Source organism: Motacilla alba, chromosome 6 (assembly GCF_015832195.1).
Source record: "Motacilla alba alba isolate MOTALB_02 chromosome 6, Motacilla_alba_V1.0_pri, whole genome shotgun sequence".
Taxonomy (NCBI): Eukaryota; Metazoa; Chordata; class Aves; order Passeriformes; family Motacillidae; genus Motacilla; species Motacilla alba.
In genome coordinates, this window is record NC_052021.1 from 6628992 (window position 1) to 6649980 (window position 20989).

Consider the following 20989-nt stretch of genomic DNA (forward strand, 5'->3'; position numbering starts at 1 on the left):
TAAAACTCTCATCTCAAATGGTTTTGACAAGACAGTGCATTCTACTGAATGCTCAAAGCCCTGTGCTTAAACAGAGAGTGTTGAGTTCCCTGAGCTACAATGGTACAACCACCGTGGAACAGCACCAAAACTCATCCAGAGAAAGGGATGGGTACAGGACACGGCCACACTAGCACCAGCTGTGACAGCACTGGCCCGGAGAACATGTCAACCCATGATAAAACCCAATCCTTCCAATTCTAGACCAAGCATTTAATTTCAACCTTTCTGATAAAAAAAAAAAAAAAAAAAAAAAGCAAAAAAAAAAGGGGAAAAAAGACCAAAATACAGACATATAGCAGCTGTGGGCTGTTACTGTGGAAAAGATTTCCATTTCATTTAAATGGCATCTTCAAGGGCTAAAAAACAGCATGAAGGAGTTGACTCAGTAGAATGAGATGACTTCGTGTGAGGTAAAAGTTATGCCAGAATTAAGATGCAGCAAGAAGTGGGGACCAGGGGTGATGAAGGGGTGGAGCCAAGCCCTACCAAGGGGTTTGCCTGGAGCTCAGACCCATGGCCAAATGCTCCTACCCAAGGAAGCAGGAACCTCACCCATTCTCTAGCTGCAGGAATGCAAGACAAGGTGGCAAAACCCTCTTCAGCCACCAAGGAGTGTGTGTTCACGTCCTGTAACCTATTTAACCATTGCTACCTTGCTTTGGTCTAGGCTTCTGAAACTGCAAAAGTCCATCCAACTGCAGCCTCCGGCAACTGCTTCTGGCTGCATGACCCACCTCATCTCTGCCTTTGACTGACGTGCCAGCTTGTATTTGCTACTTTGGGACTGTCCGATTTTTGAGGCTCTGCACGCTTAGACCCAGTCAGGACAGCCCTGATGCCTTCTCCAGCTCACCTGAAATGGGAGCTGATGTTACTGCTCATTCATCTTGGCTGCCTTTGCTCTCCCGAATATTTCTGATGGTTGCTAGGCAACTATTGTTGAATACATGCATGAGGCATTAATTGTATGAGCACTTTAAAAGAGGAAAATTCTTTAAAACTGAGGACATTGCTATACCAAAAATAGGATATTTCTTTTATGAAGGGCAACACTCGTGGCTGGGAATGTTGAAGGCTTCAGTATGTCAGAGGCCAGATGAGTCACTCAGATTACTCACATGCAGCGCAGCACAAAAGCAGCATCTCAGCAGACCTGGCTTTATTATAAAGTTTTATTTTAAATTAAGTGCTTCAGATCTAGTTTTATCTTCTGACTGCTGTCATTGGGATATCACAGTCCACATTTTCATGAAATTAATTGCATTGGGTCCAGCTGCTGTTACAGTGTTAGAAGGTAGGGAGTGTATCAATTCAGTACCTTCTAAACCAAACATGGCACCAGCAAGTACTCCTCTTTGCTACACTTCAAAGAGATGCTGTAGTCTCACTGCTGATCCTAAGTGCTCTGTGCTTCTTACCCATAAATGTGGATTTCATTTTATAGGGTCTTTTTTTCCAAAATACATTCCAATGTCATGATCAAGCTCTAAAGACAGTAAACACAGACTTCCATAAATTGACTTAAACTTCTAAACTAAGTAACTACAAGGATTTGCAACTAGGTAATTTTTAGGGGGGTTGTTTTATAAAAAACCATCTCTACCATAACTAAACATTCACAACGTACACATATTCATCTTAATTACAGGCTGCCTTTCAAAACAACCAGCACCAAAAACCCCCTGAAGAACCATCTTTTTGGCAAATGAGTACAACGATTATGGTTCATTGCAAAATCGGGATGCTATAAAAGAATGAGGGCAACTATACTGCTAATTTTAAACATGGTATTCTGAGCTAAGAGCTGCTCAAGACCCTGGGAACAACCTTTTCCATTTTTCAAAATTGTGCTCTACCTCTGTGAAAGTTCGTAAAGGGACACAGGCTTAGCTCATCACAGCTCAGCTGAGGTTTGTAAGACTTGAAGGTGAAGGGACTTATTTAATCAGGGAAGAGAGAAGTAGAATCATCACCACCTACTTAAAGTAAACATGCCACCCCACAGCAAACAGCTGTTTTTCACTGGGAGTTCAACTTCCACTACAGCTGCAAATCCAGAGAGAAACACAGGAGGGTGATGACAGAGCTGGAAGATCCCACCACACCTCTCTGTTGAAGCAGCAGCAGGGTCTGTGAACATCGCTTATGTCAGCAGGATGATCACCATTAGCGTTTTCTCTTACCCTTTCTGTGACCTGAAGATGCTAATTTCAAAAAAATTCATTCTCTTCTACTATCCATTTGTTTCTAACACCTTCTTTTTAATTAACATCTCTTTAAAGCTATTGCAATGTTAAGGTGACCAGAGATGTTTGTCAAAGACCCATCGGGGAAGACTCATGAAGTAGATACTCTAAGACTGCAGATAATCTTGCAGCGTGTTGCCACACATTTAAATGACATGCTACTGAGTTGTGTTTTCAATTCTTCACCTGAGGAGACAACCCTTTGCAGATGTTACTGAAAGTGGCCTAAAATGGACCTAAGATTCTCCCTGAGCCGATCTCCTGAAAAGAGGACAGGCCAGGGATTGATTAGACCCCAGAGAGCAGAGCAGAGGAGCACACTGCCTGATCAGTGCTCTGAGGCAGGCAACTGCTCATGGTGGATGGAGAGAGGGAAGGAGAAGAAAGAGAAGATAGGCTATGAACAGCCCTCTGCATGGATCAGTGAAGACACTGATGTTTAGCTCCTAATATACCACATTCCCTCCATAATCCTGCTCCTCATTCTCCTGTCCACAGAACAGACACTAAGATCTGCCTTGTTTAATTAAGAGTGCAAGCAAATTTTTTAAAGGTTTGTTTTATTGTATAATGGACACAAGATCCAGCACAGCCTAGCCTTTACTGGCCTGGATGCTATAAACTACACGTATTAATAAAGGCACAGTTTTTGAGGCCAGAAGGAATTAGGAGGATATTAGCACCTTGTTTACCTTCTGCAGATATGGCTATACAGCTGAGTGACTACTGGATGAAGAGCACTGGACTACAGTATCACTTCTTTGAGTAAGGGTCCTGTCTTTACAAAGCAGTCTTGATTTAAAGGATTTAAGTAATAAAGAATCTATGCTACTCCTAGCCAAGTTGTTACCACGGTTAATTACACCTGGCTGCTACATAACTGTGCCTTCATTTCAGCATTAATTTATCTGCTTCCACTTTGAAGCATGGGGTCTTGCTATGTGTCTGCCAAACTACAGAGACCTCTACTGCCACAGGTCTCCTCTTTATGGAACAATAACAGAATGATTGGGCCCCTTCTTAGTCTTCTCCTCTGTGCACTAACTGGAGCAACATTCTTTAGTCTTTCGCTTAGAAGCAAGTCTTCTGTCCCATGAACTGCTTTTTGGGCCCTTCCTTAACCCTGACCAGTATTTGAATATGCAAAGGGCACACATCAGAATCAGGTACAAAGATAAAAGTAGGGAAAAACCTCTCTTCTAAAACATTTCCTGCTCTTCCATGTTCCTCTACAAGCCCATAGTTAAGAGTAATACATTTGAGTATTAGTAGTGCAGTTATTCAATGAAATTGTACCACCCTTTTTGCAGCAAGCCATCATCATTTGACTGACTAACCAAAAATTTTAGCTCTTAGGGGGCTGATAATGATTTCCTCTAGCATTAGAGGCAGGAGTAGTAATACCTCTCTATTTCTTCTTTCTATTCCCTGCTTACTAATCCAAGAAGCAAGTCTGCTGTTCTATTCCAGTCAACTGGTTATCTATCATTGCCCCAAGTAATTTATGCCATTAAGACCAACACAACAGCCCTGAAGCATATGGAAATGCTGCCTGATCAAGATCCAGAAAGACCAAGATACATCTGTATCTAATACTGAGGCCCAAACTTAGCTGAAATGTAAACTATCACCACTTCGCTCACCTTTGGCCCATCATGGACAATGTATCAACTACAAAAAATCACTAAAAAGTCATAGTTGCCAATGATAAACCTACACAAAAAAAAAAAAAAAAAAATCCACACTACTTCTTTTATTAAAATTTGCCTTCACTTTCAGGATTTATATATAAAAACAAGGTCCTAGGAAGAAACTACCAGCATCCACTGGCTATGGACACATGCAAAAAGGGTTGCTGAGGTCTCTTAAGCTATTTGTGTAAATGATGAACTAATTGCCCATGATCCGTTTGATCAGGTTTACAAAGATGCTGACAGATAATGAGAATTTAAACAGCACTATTGTCAATAGAGAGAAAAAAGCCCTACTCTGGATCCCCCTCAATGCCCTCACTTGATTTCAGAGAGAGAAAACTATAGCAAGAATTTTAATGACCTATTTTCCCTCTTTTGTAATTTGATTTAAAAGCAAATTCACAAAATCCCAGCCACGTGGAATTTACATTCTGCAGAAGTCTCACCCACCAGCAATTACTACTGCAGTGTTTAAAATTTTAGAAGAAAACAAACCCAAAACCTGAACAAAACATTATTTTTCAATTAATTTTCTTACTCTGATTTCTCTCCACATTGCATCATCTCCCAATTACTATGATTTTGCTGAGTGTGCCAGTTTCTTAAATACACAGCTATAAAATGTATGGACTAATTGTTGAGCAGAACTGAAGAGCTATTAAAACTGCAATAGTACAGCACTTCCAATGGTAGTCTATTATTTCTACATGATTGGTTTTGTACAGTCCAACTCATGCAGTGAAACTCTTAGATAAATTAACTCCTTCGTTTTGACATAAACATCAAAGGGAGAATTAAAGGAGAATGAACATTATTTTCTGCTGCTATTTTAGACCTACTGTTCATAACATCCATGAACGTTCCTGGAAAGTAACAAATTATTTAAATTGAGAAAGCCATTTGCTGTTTTATCAAGTCTGTAATACACAAAATTTGGCTCCAAAATGATCTCATTTTCCCATTTCATGTTTCCCTGTCATCTACATTGTAGAGCATGTTTACAGAACTTTACAACTATAATATACAATTCAGTCATTTCTAAACAGCCCTGTAAGAGTAAGTCTGAAATGTACACATTTTAAAGATTACTTAGTGAACACCAAACCCTTTCCCAGCTGTTTTAAATTTTGAATTTCCCAATAAATGAATAACATACTAAAAAAGCAAACAAGATCTGACATTATTTAGTCTAAGTTTCTAAAATGGCATAACATCTGTGGCTAAAAACAATTCTGAATAACTATATTTAACTGGAGCAGTATTCTATTATTCATAGCTCATTTTCCTTACAGACTAGGGGACTTAATGTGGTGTTCAAGCATTTCAAACATTTCTTTTAATTGTTTAGTCCTTCCAAGAGCCAAACTGCCGCAAAAAGGGGGAAAATGTTCACTCATATCTTTTATATATATTCATGTGACCAACCCATGATCTCAGTTAAGTGCCACAACTGTTCATTAACACACATCACAGCCCCCCAGTCAGCACTGCAAGCTTTGAAACCGTGCCAGAAGCAGGGGCTCAACAAATGGCACTTTGACCTTTTCACTACTAACTTCAATCTTTATTAAAATCTCTCCGACGTCAGCTCTGTCTCTCTCTTTTACCATCTTTTATGGGCTCCTGAAATACCTAATATTCATTCATTAAAGGGAAAAGTTTGTTACATTCTTACATAATGATCGATTCCCCTTTCACATGCAATCGGCTTGTGAAATGCCTTTGATTGAAAAGGAGAACGAAACACCCCCTCCCCCTGCCAAACAACTCTAAATTCAGAATGCTCACTCACTTCCAGGGAAATCAAGCATGCTGCCCAATATTAAAAAAATCTCATGGCATCCAGGCAAGTTTAGCTCCGTTTTATGTTCCCCTTATTAAATTTCACCTTAGCAACACACAAAATCCTCACCCCGCTCTTTGCTCGCTTTTTCAGTTTCATGTTTGCATCTTTACTTCCTTGGTCCAAGCATTTAAGGGGGGACAGAAACTGAATTTTTTTTGTCCAGCAGTTTCAGTTTCTTACAACAGAGTCACCAAAACCAGTAATCCCATGGAGGAAAATGCAACTAGAGACAAATAGAGGCTTTGATCATTTTTATGGTGCTCAAGCATAGATTTGGAGGGAGGAGAGAGAACTCATGACTTTTTTCCCTTTATTTGCCTACCAGTAATTAAATAATTACACATTAAGAACAACAACAACAACCAAAAAAAAAAAAAAAGAACCACAGAAAAAGTTCTCATGAGTCATTTATGTGTTTTCATTCTTTGTGTAAACTTTCTGGCACACCCTATATGCTTCATTTCTTGCTTTAAATAAGTAAGTACTGGAAAATATGCATAGTATTTGGAACCAAGGGGAATGACACATTAATTCAAAGTTTACTTTGTGTGAGTTTGCGTTTTCAAATTTGAAATGCAACTTCAAGGAAACCTAACACTCACCTTCAACCTCTGATTTCTCTCCCCCTCCACCCACGGATTATGCAGAAGGTATAAGCTATTCATTTAAGCAGCACAGTGAAGTATCATCATTAGGTGGCTTAGTTGCCTGGGATACTCCTATCAGCCTGACCAGTAGGGAACCTGGGAAGCGTGAGCTCCGAGGGGGGAAAAAGTAAACAAAGTAATGAGTAACAGTTACAGCTCCTTAAAATGTGTACATTAACCTCGCTATTGGGAAACTATTTGCTTTTTAGAGGCAGCACCCTCTGACTGAAATAATGCTAAATATTTTGGAAATTCCATCTCAAGCCAAAATGAAATTACCCGAGTGCACTCTCTGAGAACAAAGCTTTTTAGTATACCTTCAAATGAACTCAGGTAAGTTTACAAATGGTCTATACCTAAAAGACCATTAGCTAAAATTGCATTTGTTTTTATTGAAAGACAGCCTCAAGTGCTGACATGTAATATATGACATGGGATACATAATAATACTGTTAAACCAGTTCTGACATAATATTTCCCTAGGCATAATAACCACAAATGACTGCTTTAGTTAAGAACTAGCCAGAAAGAAAATAGATCCACGTAAAAGTAGCTTTAACTGTAAATACCTCAACAATATTTTATGTCACTTTGTAAAAAAGTTAAAGGAGTCCCATAATAATTAACAACAAAAACTTCATGTTCTTTACTATTGTATGGTGGTTGTGAAAGGTTATTTCATAGTCCCGCAGCTGCCAATGCTGTAAATTATGCAGGCACCAAGAAGCATTAAGGAGAAATAATAGCAATTTAAACTAAGGCTGACGTAATTCATGATAAACAGTCATTGGAAAATATTACAATGTTGTCTTTTTTGAGTGGGTTTAATCAGAAGAATGTGACCATATCCTGACACAAACCACTCCACTTTTCCATTGTACAGGAATGGGGGCCCTTCCCTGGCCATAAAGGTTTCCCTTGCTCACTGCCACTGCTGAGCCCCAACACCTCAGGGATGCTGCTCACAAGGCTTGGGTCGCCAGCGGGCCCAGAGTTCTGAGACACAGCTCCAGAGTCTGAGCAGCCTGGCGGTCCAAGGGAGGCACAGAAACCAGGGGAACAGTCAAACAAGGATGCACTAATGAAGGCATATGAGGCGAAAGACATGGCTCCAGACTATGATGGACATGGCTCACAAATATGGTGAACACAGCCCATCTTACTTTTTGCTATGATCACAAAACATGATTTTGACAGCTGAATTGTAAAACCAGCCATCAAGGGGAAATCTTAAAAAGAAGGAATTAGTCATGTACAGCCACAGTAATTTATTGAATGGACACCAATAAAGAGGATGCGCCTGTAGGACATGACAAAAACGCGTGCTATGGGTTACATTCATCAGGCACTGAAGAACAGCTCACTTGCAAACCCTCTTTTGCTGGAACTACACATTAATTCTTTGCTGAACTCTGTCTGGTAAAACATGTAAACCCCGCAATACCATCACACAGTCACTAAGCTCAAAAATAAACTGAAGTTCTGGGCACACCCAGGCCCTTGACACTGCCACGGGCACTCTCGAAAGAGGCTCTGTCACCTCCTATCCAGCGAGAGCCCCAGATCCAGAGCTATCCCAGCCCAGGCCATACTGGGCACCCCATGGCTCACAGCCCTGATGTTTCTCAAGCACCTGAGTCACAGCCCCATGCAGTCACTGCAGGCACAGGGTGGAAGCCCCCTGCTGCCCAAGGGCACCAAACTGCCTAGTGCCCTCCCCAGGGAGCAGCTCTCTGGCAGTGACACAGGTGGACGCTGCAGCTCCCCTGCTCCCCTGTGCAGGGCTGACAGCCACAACCAGCCCCGGCAGAGAAGGGACACGGAGGGAATGGGCAGAAGCAGCGTTCAAGCAGTACCTGCCCTTCTACTCAGCATCTGCTGCCTTCCTGAGGGCAGCAGGAACACGCAACCCAAATAAAATCAGTGTTCTCCATCAAGGAGCTTTGATTATATAGTGAAAAATAATCTACCTTACTATTTATCCTGGTTACAACTACGGTTGCTAGTGAAAATGCACTAAAAAACCAGAAAGGAGTGGAAGCTAACAGAATTTGTTTCCATTGAAGTTCTTGCAGACAGGAAGGTATTTTATCTTACTTTACTACATATTACTTACGTTCACTTAACAGCTTGCTGTTAACATTGGGTGAGATTCTGTCTTTGGTTAACTGGTGAAAATCTTGAGTAACAGCCACAGAAGTGCATCGAGTTATGCTGGATTTACGCCACCAAGGAAGGCAGAATGTGACCCCTTATCAGTGCCTTCTTGCTTTGAGTATACAAATATTTTATGCATTTCAATGAGTGACAGAATGCAAAACTTGCAAATATTTATTTTTAGCTCTATGGGGAAAAAGCAATTAGAGCTAAAAATGTTAAGAATGAAGAAATCACTTAACAGAAGCAATTATGTTGGGCACATAAACAGCTCTGCCTTCAGACATTTTATTCAAATACTGCAGAGCACACTAGAAAATATCAATTGTTAAAAAAAAACCCTCCAAATATTTTTTCACAACTGAAAAATCAATCATTATAAACAACATCTGGGGATCATTAATATCTTGCTCTACAGTTGAATTAACAAAATAAGACAGAAATCTGACCAGAATTCCGAACATTTCCAGATTCTCTTTCTCAAGCTAAAAGCTTGTGTTTGCAGAGCTGGGGTGGGAGGGAAGAGGAAATGTACATTTATCTATATTGTATATAGCACTATTATGCATTAATCACTACTTCCCCTCCAGCTATGTCCTGTTTTTGTTTTGAGAGGCCTAAAATTTGAAATATTTAGCTAAGCCACCCTGCCCAAGACCTTGGAAAAAATTTGAATATTTTTCAGACTGCTGGAGATGCCACCGTAAAGCTCTATCTAAGGAACTCCCAGTATTCATGTTAATAAAAAGTCTCCATACTCCTCCTACTGCTGTTCTCAATGTTTTAAACATTCCAGTCTTTGCAGAGGACCACTACCACCAATCCCACTCTAGTATCACATCTGTATTAAAACAATGAAGCCCAAAGTATCTATATAGAAATTTCAGGTTTTTCTGAATTTCACTGATATAAATTATCCTGCAGGTAGCCAAAACAGACAACAGCAACAATGCTGATACTTTACATCAGCTGAAAAACTTCAAAAAAACACCCAGTCAGCTGAAGTACAATTTTTGTACTGGAGCTAGTTTAAAAAAAGCCAACTTTGACTCACACAAATAAAATAAGTCACCAACAGGAAAACTGTATTTCATTTAGACTGAAAACATTCTTCCGTCCTTTTTTTTGTTTGTTTTAAAGACTCATTCCCTGCCAAGGTTTTATTTTGTTATGTTTTTCCCCCAAACAACTGATTTTATCTGTGAGTCGCAAACTTCTGTAAACTAAGATGGATAATGAGAGCAAAGACCAAATTTCAGCTATACCAAGAGCACCATTCTATACCCTGGAGTCACCAGCTTTCACGCCACAGAATTTTTCTGGCACATGACCCATCCCTAAAAAGTCCTTTCTTCTTCACAATGCTGCTCTTCCATGGCTTCCCTGGCCAATGACAACAAGGGTAAGTCTTTCTGAAATTGTTGGCTCCGAAACTCCCAGCAGCTGGGAGGACTGGTAAGTCACCCCTCATTCCCAACCACTCCCTGCCAGCCCTGGAAGTGAGACAAACTGCCTTCCTCATTGTTTTACAGGGAGAGATGAGCTGCTGAAGGTTTTGAGGTTTGCATTTTAATGTAGATAACTTTTCCCCTAGCAAGCAATATATTGTTAAGTTTGGTTTGGGGGATGGGGAGGAGATAAGAGGGACCTGCAATGCCCTTTTGCACATGGTTTTTTTAAAATGAGCAGTTTCCCTCTGCATTGCTCATGTTATGGCCAAATGAAGATGGTTATGTTTTCAGAGAAAGAATTGTATTTATACCACAGGAAGTTGTAGCTCTCTCATGTTTTGGTATTAAATGTTTCATTAAAATACTGGGTTTTACATGCAAACCCAAACCCTTCTTTTGGGCTTGAACATGTGTTTAGAGTACTCCAGGGACCAAGCATATTGTTAAATGGCATACTGGACCCAGCATGCTGTAAAAATAATCCAGAATTATTTAAAATTTGCCAAACACATTTTGAAAATTGAGAAGAAATAAGGTAATCCATTTTCTCACACTCTTGTTTATAGAAAAAGCAAGCCCATCCTCACACAATGAAAGACAGTCTTTGGATTCATCTTTAGCAGACAGGATTTATAACATTTATCTAGCAAAGCACCATGAAAAATCCTTCTGTGTGAGATTTTCACCTGGTGAAGCTGATGGAGCTGAAACTCACAATCACCCAGACCACAGCTGGATCACAGAAAGATCCTGGCTCATTGATGAGCCCTGGAAGCCACTCCATGCCATGGAGCTGGCACAAGCCTGGCAACTGAAGTCACCTTTTTGGACAAGCAAACACAGAGGACATGTGCTGCTCTAGCAACAAGTGCACACTGATTTATGCCCAGTGACCTTCAGATACACCTTCTGAACACTCACAGGCAGCTCTGCCTCCAGCTAGATCCGTTTCTATAATGAAAATTATTAGAAACCTAATTTTTTTCATTCCTTCTCTCCTGCAGCCCATATGACCACACAGCAGATGCCAGTAAATGATATGCATTTATGAAAGTTATTCAGGAACAGTAACCCCAGAGGCTCATAAATTAAAAAGATTCTGAAAAATGTCTTGAGTTGAAGAGAAATGAATTGTTCCTTTTCATTGCTCATGTTCATTTCCTTATCCACCTGGACTGCTTCACGCTGGTGAGGACCTCAAATTGCTCTTATTTCAGGAGAGGGATATGTGTGCAGTTGGACTGCAGTCATAGCCAGGAACGTGGGCTATCAAGATTTCCAAGCATGGTTTATGTCTTCTGCTTTCTGAACAGAAGCAAGCTCTTGAGCCTATTTGCATTCTGGAGGGGAACCCTCCAAGGCAGTTGGATTAACTAATCAGTAGTTAAATCAACAAGAATGGGAGCAGGAGGCTTCCCACTCACAGCAGTCTTTCCTCTGTAAATGTAGAGCAAGTCCTTCTGTGGCAGGGTGCAAAGAAACACATGCAAATGTTTGAGCCTTCCAGCTGCTGAGCCCATTCCTCAGCAGCCTGCTCCTCCAGCAGCCTCCTAGATGGGATGCTGTGGCACACTGAACCAACCAGAGCAGAATTACAAGAGGACCATGCAAGACAACAGATCCTAAATATTCCTGTCCAGAGCACTTGGGCACATGCCATCCAGCAGTGGGCACGCAGGGCGGAGGCAAGCTGTGCTCTTGGGAACACCTGTGGCAGCCCTGGAGCTGGAGGGGAAGCTCAGCACAGCCTGAGCCTCACAGAGGCTCTATGGAAACACAGAACATGCCCACAGGACTGCCCAAAGCCTTGCTGCATCCCTTCCAGCCATACCTGTGGGAGCTCACAGACAGCATCTACATACACCTGCTTTAAAAAGTCCCACACCAAAACAATTATTTATTGTCAACAAAACTGAATTCTTCTTCCTCATTTCCATCTTTATCTATTTTTATTAAACCCTACAAAAGAGGGAAAAATAGGCAAGGAGAACAAGTCAGAGCTCAACAATTTTTTTTTTTGCTATACATTTATAATGAAAGTAGAGAGAATATTTCCAGGAAAAACATTTTGGTCTATTAAAACTGCCTAACAAGAACAACAGCTTACATGCTGACGGTTCTCTGTAAAGGTGTTTCTGGTGTCTCATTTGTGACATGCTGTATCTGTTGCAAAATACTCCAACATACAGAGAACGTGTAAAACTTGCCTCAAAAGCAGTGCTTCTAAAGAAGACTTGGCATCCAGGTTGGGAATGAGTGCTCCAGTGTTTCCCACATAAAGACATCAGCAGAATGTATTTCCCAAATTTTGTACTTCCTTTAGAGTTGGGAGAATTGAAGGTAAAAATGGTGAAATACACACCCCGTCTTGTTCCTTCTGCACACTTATTTCATTTGCAAGGTAAGAGAGGGACAAAACCGTCAAACTACGTGTCTGGGTCTCCTTATCGACACTTTTTCAGAATTTTAGTCACCATTTTTGTAATCTGGTATCCTCTCAGATTTGACTGATAAATACCAGTGCCTTAGAGTAATCTATTTATCTGCTGTACCACCCTGCCTCTGTTTAGCCTTAGCAGTCATCACCTTCCACATGTGACATCAGTCTACATGGTGTCAAAGTAAACTGTTTGTATAATGAAGCGTTGTACATTTTATTGTCCTGCCAGCAAAGAAAAGGATAAACTAGTACTTTGCCTGCTGTCTTCAACAAAGGTAGCATAATTGACACCATACATTTCGCAATGCAGATATGAAACCACACACGGGCCAGTTTTTCCTTCTTAAAACAGCAGGGCTTGCAAGTTTTACATCATTATTTTCATAATAAATACTTTTAAACAGTGTTTTTTGGGGATTATTTTGTGGCTTTTTTTTAACAGGGATTTAAAAAAAATCTGCTTCTTAAACCAAACTAAATTTTAAGTACACATTATTAATTTCTACGGCTAAGATTTCTGTGGCTCTGGTTGATAATGAGATAATTGCCTCGCAAAGGTCAAGAGAATGGCATAGTTTGCTTTCAGAGGCTGAACAAAGCACTTGCTATGGTTCACTAAGCGTAGTTTCTGCATCATTCCACATCTCTTTGATTCATCTATTACTAATATTCCATGATACACTTGCATTATGGATCCAACTATTTCAACAAACCTGTAATCAAGGAATGACCCTGAATAAAATACTCCACAGAAAGCAGATGGTAGGCTCATCAAACGCCTTCAAGCCTAAAATAACCTTTCTCACATAAAAAGGAGAGTCAATTACAACTGAACTTTATATTCTGAGCTTGAGCTCAGAGTAAATAAAAACCAACACGATACTATTGTGTCATTGGACCAAACTTCCAGGGCATTTAATTCATTTTTTTCACCACCCCCACCCCCAAGAGCAACCAACACTTTTATTCATAGTTCATTCAAAACCTGCCATGTTTTGTGTGAGTGTGAGCAGACTTGACAGTTTGGGCCAGATTCTGGAAAATCTTGACAGCAGAAAACTAAAACTCCTCTCAGCAGTCATGTGCTCCAGTGACAACACCACGTGAGGAGGGATCTCCTCTGCCTTTTGGGAATGGAGTGGCAGAGCAGCACTACCTTACAAAATGCCCCAATGCCACTGGATGAGTCAGGGTTTCTCTGCTGCCCAATGCCTGAGCTGGGCACCAAGCTCAAAGCCAGTGTGCTTGCATCCAGAAAAACAGGCAGATGACTCTCCCATCAGAAATATTCCCTCTCACTCTCATTATTAAATGTTTAAGGGCATCAGCAGACTTTTTTTCTCTTAAGAGACCACAGGAACTTCCTTGCAGAGAGGTGGGGATCTTGCAAGCAAAGGTGTACTCACCACCATGCAGACTTTGCAAGCATTAGCCACAGAACTCATCCATCTGGTGACAGGGGGCATAAAACTTCACTCTGTACACTGCTAAAGAAACTACACTGGACCCATTACTGGGTGTCTACAAAACATGCATTCTGCCACATATTCGAAGCACACCTGCTGTCCTTGGGATGATCTGACACCAAACAAACCCTGTGTGAAATCACCTGGTTGCTATCAGGTGTCAAATCTTGCATTCTTTTCCCCCAGCTGTGAGGAGCTGCATACTCCTTTAGAGCTGCAGAGTATTCCCTATGCCTCTTGAATTAAGAGGTCACCTCCCAGAATTATCTCTGCACTCATAAAATCAAGCTCCTAGCAGTGGCAAAGCCCATGCTGAACAAGCCCACATTCCAAGATGACCAGAAACACACCAGCCACAGGTGACACTCTTACAGGGCCCGGGGAGCACGGCTGACAAGTGCTCTGCAACAGCAATGGGGTGTGCCAGGACTCTCTCCTATTGTGCATCTTTTAGCATACTGCACCAACAACGACTTCAAAAAACTATCATACACTGTAATGTTTCTGGAAGACAGGCTAAGGTAGATGAACTTCAAACCCAGGAAAGGTATTGTTTCACTCAGACCCAGTCACTGTGCTACACTCCACCCGTGTAACATTATCTTTGATTGTGAAGTCAAGTTGCAATACTGAGATCACCAGTGGCCAGAAGCCTTCAGTCACAGAGAAGAAAGAGCATATTTGGTACTGATCATTTCAATAATAAATAGCATTCATGGTTCACTTCAAAGGAATCACATCTTCCCTTTGGAAATCAGTGGATACTTAAAAGAAGAAAAATGTCTTGTGAGAAAAAGAAAATAGCTGTAATGGGACTTACCAAACTCATCGCATATACTTTCATTTTCTATTAGGGTAGGATGATCAAATGTATCCCGACAGTAGAAGATTTGGGGGTTCTTGCTTGTTACTGCAATGCCTCCAAGGGCTAAAACGAACTGGTCTGTTAGTATTGATGAGGGCTTGTCCTGAATGCGCTTTAACATGGAACGGTAGCGACAGTACTGTGGGTAGCTGAGAATTAGAAGGTTTGAATCTTCATCATCCTCACCTGGAAGAACAGGAAAAAATACTTAGTACATCAGAAAAATACAAAACATGAGCTGTAACTCAAGTATTTCCAAAAAATTCATTTTTCTAAAGTTCGTCTTTTCTCAAGACACGACTTTTATAGCACAGTGGGTCAGGAAAGAAATGTTAAAACCCAGTAATTTAAAGAAAGTTTATTAAAATAGGTTATTTTCTGCCTTTCTGTTCAGTTTTCCCATACTTACTCACAAGGACTACCTGGATGAGCAAGAAAACACTGCTCTGCTGAAGCTGGCCAAGGGCCTTAATCAAAGTGTTCTCAAATTTGGCTGCTTCAATAGAAATATAATCTGTGATTTTCATCAGTTCCCCATATAGCTTTACTACACTCATGTTGACATCAGTTAACATCTTTTAAGAACAATAATATACAAGCCTCAGAGCATACAGCTATTACCTCTCCTTTCAGGTCCCTGATACTGCCAACTGCCAAAGGACCTCTGGGCCAGGGAGGTGGGCTGATCCGACCTGGTCATTGCTGCCAAACCCCAAGAGGTGGAAGCAACTTTCCTCACATGAACTGCAAATGCAGCAGGACTCAATAAAATTCCTACAGAGCACAACAAGCAAATGAATTTTCAAACAGCTTATGCTGCTGGGCTCAAAATATAAAGCAATCTAGACCTCAGAGCTTTCCATTCCTCCATGGTTTAGACGGTATCACATATGAAGGCGGCAGATTTTGAAATAACACAATCAAGTGTCATCATATAACCAGAAGGAAACCTAAGAGGAAAAAAAATCTCAACTAGGGATACAAACATGAGAAATTACTCATTTGCAGGTATGCGGCCAGTACTCAACATCGCTTCTTTTTATGCTCATTTATCTCCTCAGGTACGTAACTGAACATGGCTTTCCAGGCATGCCAGTGAAGACAAAGCAACAGCATTCACTTTATGTTTTCTGTTCTACTCTGATTACTGAATAACTCAGCTATTTCTTCTGCCAGAGACAAAAGGTCTACTATTTAATCCCATTACCAATACTGAAATCATCATTCTTACTCCTAAAGTAAAAATCACTTCAGACATTGAAAGAAAAGTCAGATCAGTTCTCCCCAACTAAATATTACGGCACAACTCATCTAGATTCAAGCGAGGCAATGAAAATGTTGACACATAAAAGGCTAAATTTTAAGAAGTCTCTGGAAGCAGATATATCACCTAGAATGTCATCACTGCAGAGGAATGCAATGCTGTAAAAAAAAATCAACACGACAGACGGACTTGCAAAGCACCGTCTTTACTAGCACAGCTCCTGAAAGTCATCACTTCTAAAAACTCAGAACTCTCACCACTATCCTGACACAGGTGAGGAGATAAAACTGTTTGTGTTAAAAAAAAAAAAAGAAAAAAGAAAAAAATGGAAGTAAGGGTAATACATTTTGGTAAACAGCACTGGAATTTTCTAAGAAAATAAAATTGATGGCCCTAAAACCTCTTTTGGCCAATAAGGATGTGGTCATGCTTTTCTTTGTTTCAACAAGTATCCCATAAGCCTACACAACAGCACGATTGAGCCAACTGCTCCTGGGAATAAGGCTCTCTCTTCTTTATTAGGAAACTCTAAAAATCAGATCAGGAAAACTGTTCTAGGAATTAAGAAGCACATGATCCGTCCTTTAACTCCTTCGAGAGTTGCACGTACGCCTGCTTGACGGTTATTACTACTTTATACCTTTGTGCAGATAGCAGAGAGCTGAATCTGTCGATCTGACAGCACTTTTCTCATGCCAGGATGTGGTCAGCTTTTTAAACAGGGTGTATATAAATGTATGTCCCACATGCCTTTGTAGTAAACCATTAGTTTCTAGACAAATGTGCTGCAAGTCCCTGCACAGAATTACACAAACTTTGTACCCCTGACAACTGACGACTTCACTTAAACCCCCTGGCATAAATTAAAAACCAAGCAATTTTTACAGGATCACTTTCACACATGCTTGTGCAATTCCAGTGAGTACTTTGTGATGCATTTGTTTCCTTTCCTTTTTTACTCCAGGTTCAATAGATACATCGAAGAATGAACAAAGGCTGAATAAACTGAAAATTTGCTTAGTGAAAGACAAACACAGTGTTCCTGGAACAAAGATTTTTTCCTCAACCACGCCCACATGAGAAAAGAGAAATCAAAGCAGACCAATCCCTAATAAAATGCAAGCCTGAAGACTAACTATTATTTGCTTTTATCAAAATCTCACACGTGCCTTTTAATGGTGGACTTCGTGAATATTGCAAGTATTTTTCAGAAATATGATCAGAAAAGAGTTTACTCTCAGGAGAAGCGAAGCCCAAAATGTGGATCACATTCCATTAAAATTAAGAAAAACAACATGACTTCTATAAACATACAACTGAGATATTAGGAAACCAAGATGCTGTATTTTCTGAGTTTTATTTTAGATTCAACAGACAGAACATGGTAAAAGATAATACCTACAGTATTCTGCTTGTGAGGCTCAACTGAAATTACTCTAATCCTATGCTTATATCATAATTGTGTGGTTTAATAACACCCTCCAACGTCAACTTTTCATTTATTTTTATATTTCAGGGCTGAAAACAGAGAAACTGTAATTAGGAAGCAAAGTTCCACCCCTGCCTTCCAAGCAATGCCTGTATCTGCAGAGATATAATCCAACAGTTCCCTCTGTCAGGGGTAAAGAGAGCTGGGATTTGGCAGAGCCTGGCATTTATGTTGGATTACATGTTCTTCAAGTTGTCTTTGTAAGTAAGAGATGCATGAAATGCCAAACACAATGAATCTATGCAAGAACTGACTTTTCAAATCAGCACAACCATTTTTAATATGTAAGGCAAGACAATTAAAAGGCCCAAAAGAAAAAAAAAAAAAAAGCCTGTTAAAAGGACGAATTCCTAACAAATCCATCTAGAGCCAGAACTATTTACAGAGAGAGCAGAGAAAAAAACCCCTGTAACATGCTTTTTGTTTGCTTGTTTCAGAAACATCAGCCTATTATGTTATTGCTAACTGCCATAATCTACACTCAACATCAGTAAGCATTATTTCTCTTTAAAAAGACCTTCACACCAGGATTTTATAGAGCTTGATGGAAAAACTATGCATGTTCCTTCCTGTACCTAATTACCTCAACTGAAAAAGCTGCCAAGTATTTTGCCCTTTAGTTCTTTTAATCGTATTAGTGCAAATGCATTTGGATGCCAACAGAAACAAACATTTTAAGATTTTTGCTTAAAAGATTCCAAATATGTATGAGGCTGGTGCTATGAAAGCACACTCCACGTCTTCCCAGAAAGCACAGAGTTATTCTTGCAGAAGAAATATGAATTTGTGCCTCTTGTAAGACTAAATGTCTAGTTTCGACCCAATTTAAGTAAAATAATGTCAATATGAACTGCTCTCACAATGATTTATGCTACCTTCTGTTACTTTATTACATTAGACATTCCTTTCTCTAAGCTTTATACTTTTTGCCGTCCTCCTAGCAACCACATAAAGGCTGAGTACCAACTTTACATGCCTGGCACCCTTCCAGGCTCGACTGTTATTGATAATTATATTGAAGTTTCAATTTAATTGCTACTCTGTTGTGACACAGAATATTTTTTGTAATTAGGCTTTTCCCATTTTCTGTCCATTCATTTTTTGCATTACTGAAAATGACTTTTTCGGCCCAATCCCCCCCTCCCCTCCGTGAAAACACAAGCAGAACAATGATACAGATAAGGGTCTGTACATCTGTTACTATCATTAACAACTCAGTAATGTGAAGGGAAGAAAAAAAAAAGGGGAAAAAAAAGCTGAATATAATTTCTCAGAAGGTAAATTTCTTTTCAGTTTAAGTGCTCTTTTTCTTCTTGCAGTTGCTCAATGATTTCCTGTTCTAATTACAAGACATTATACAGAAAGTCATTTTTAAAAAGGAAATGTACCAGCACAGGAGGCTAAACAGAAACACTTGCTTGGTGTGGTTTGAAATTGCAAACTTTTACATTTCTTATCAATTCTCTACTCTACCTTTGTACAATATATTATACCACACATCTACCATTTCTTCTGAGGCAGTTAACACAAATGTATACATCAAAGGGGAAAGAACACTTGCAGTTAAACTGCAGGCAAAGGAAAAAAAAAATCAATTTTTTTCCTTTTCCATGAAGCTGGTAAGTTGGAGGGAAGCCAAGCCTCAGAGTGGAAAATATTAAAAAGTTTAAAAAAAAAGCAGCAGGCTTGATTAAAAAGCAAAAGAAGAGATATTCAGTTCTAGATCTAAATGAATAAGCCACAAACTATTTCATAAAAACATACTGTGACGTAAATTACACATCAGTATTGCACTGTTGTGGTTATTTTGAGAAATGGCTTGTACTGTAAGTCAGCTGGTAAAACCCCACCCTTAATGATTTTGTAATTCTCCATACAGCAATCAACTGGAGCAGTCATGAAATTGCCAAGAAGGAAAACAGACAGAGCTGTAGAGAGTTTGTAATAAAAAGATAATGTACTTTTAACATAACAGAAGTAGAAGATTGGTTTTATTAACTAAAAAAACTACTTAAAAGGTCCCAGGCTTGCCATTTGTTTTGATAAATGTTGACACAGATCTTCGTAAGATAAGCAATGGAAGTACCAGGGGAACCAGATAAAATGGGACAACGCTTTGGTGTGTGGGTAGCAAATTGAGCAAGGGAGCTATCTGGAATATAGAGAGAAAATGAAGGAAGCTGCACGGTTCTGTCCATCAGGCTCCTCTCCCACACGGTGCCCTCGCTCCTCTCTGCCTTCTTTCATAACCCTCTGTTACTAAGGGGGTCTCCCAGAGGATTCACATATCACAATTAGCTTATCATTGCTTCTATGCATGGCTTTGACCATTATCATCAATATGCAGGGATACAGAGGTAATGGAGGATGCACCTGGGTGTCTGAGGGACTGGTGCAGTGCTGAATGAACACGGCTCTGACCCCTGTGATGGGAGGTCTCCTGACTGTTGCAGGGCAGTGTGTTCACTCACCTCCCAAGACCCTCCAGCTGTTAAGATTTAGGTCTCCTTCTCTTGCTCTACTCCTCTGGCAATGACTTTCTGCAGTATAGGCAAGAGAACACAGCTGTAGATGAAGCAAAGATGTGTAGCTCACCCTTCAAAACCAGTACCTGCAGGTCAGACAGGCTCTACATATATCAGAGCTGCCTGTTCTAATAAAAATCCAAAAAAAGAGCACAGTTTTCAGCAGATGAAAATGAACTTACCACACAGCTACCCAAAACCCCTGAATCTCTCAAAAGGTCCAAAAGCAACAGTAACAGCAGAACGATGAAGGAATAACTACAAAGAGGAATAAGAAACTGAGTCTTTATGACCTCAGAATCTTAAAGAGAAATCTTTAAGAGGAATGATGCAATGAGAACACCTTCCCATATCATAGTCCAGCTATAACCTGCCAAACACCTCCAAACTCCCAAAATAACTGCAGGTGGCCAAGCAGCAATGGCAGTCATCGCCTGCACCTCTGGGGATTCCTGTGTGGGCTAGGACAGCTCTCCCAGTGAAATAACCTTCATGGGAGGATCACGCCTGGCTCCTGCCTGACCACTTCTCACACTGAACCCTTTGCACAGACACAAGGCTAAGAACCACAGCAGGAATCCACGCCCCACAGTAGGAATCTGCTGTGGACTAGGAGCAACAGCTGAGGAGTTCAGGTAGCTGCATCATGGTCACAAGGCAGGCTCTAGCACACTAATCCACCCTCTCCCCAGTGGTTAGGAAAGACTTCTCAAACACAGCTCTTCCAATCCACTCTGCCTTTTCATTCCCATGGTCTTTATTCACACTAGTAAAGACACTCGGTGTGCCTCAGCTGGCTAATTAATCACAAGACCCAAAAATATTAATCTAAGAATGGTATTTCTCTCACAGATAAA

General features: G+C 40.3%; 1 protein-coding gene across 6 annotated transcripts in view; it reads right to left on the reverse strand.

Moving 5' to 3' along the window:
• ARID5B (AT-rich interaction domain 5B) overlaps positions 1-20989 on the reverse strand; it is a 127069-nt gene that overhangs the window by 51948 nt on the left and 54132 nt on the right. For all 6 annotated transcript variants that reach the window (XM_038141727.1, XM_038141725.1, XM_038141729.1 and 3 more), the window contains one exon: positions 14810-15040. In XM_038141727.1, the coding sequence (XP_037997655.1) occupies positions 14810-15040 (231 nt within the window). The remainder of the gene's footprint in view (positions 1-14809; positions 15041-20989) is intronic.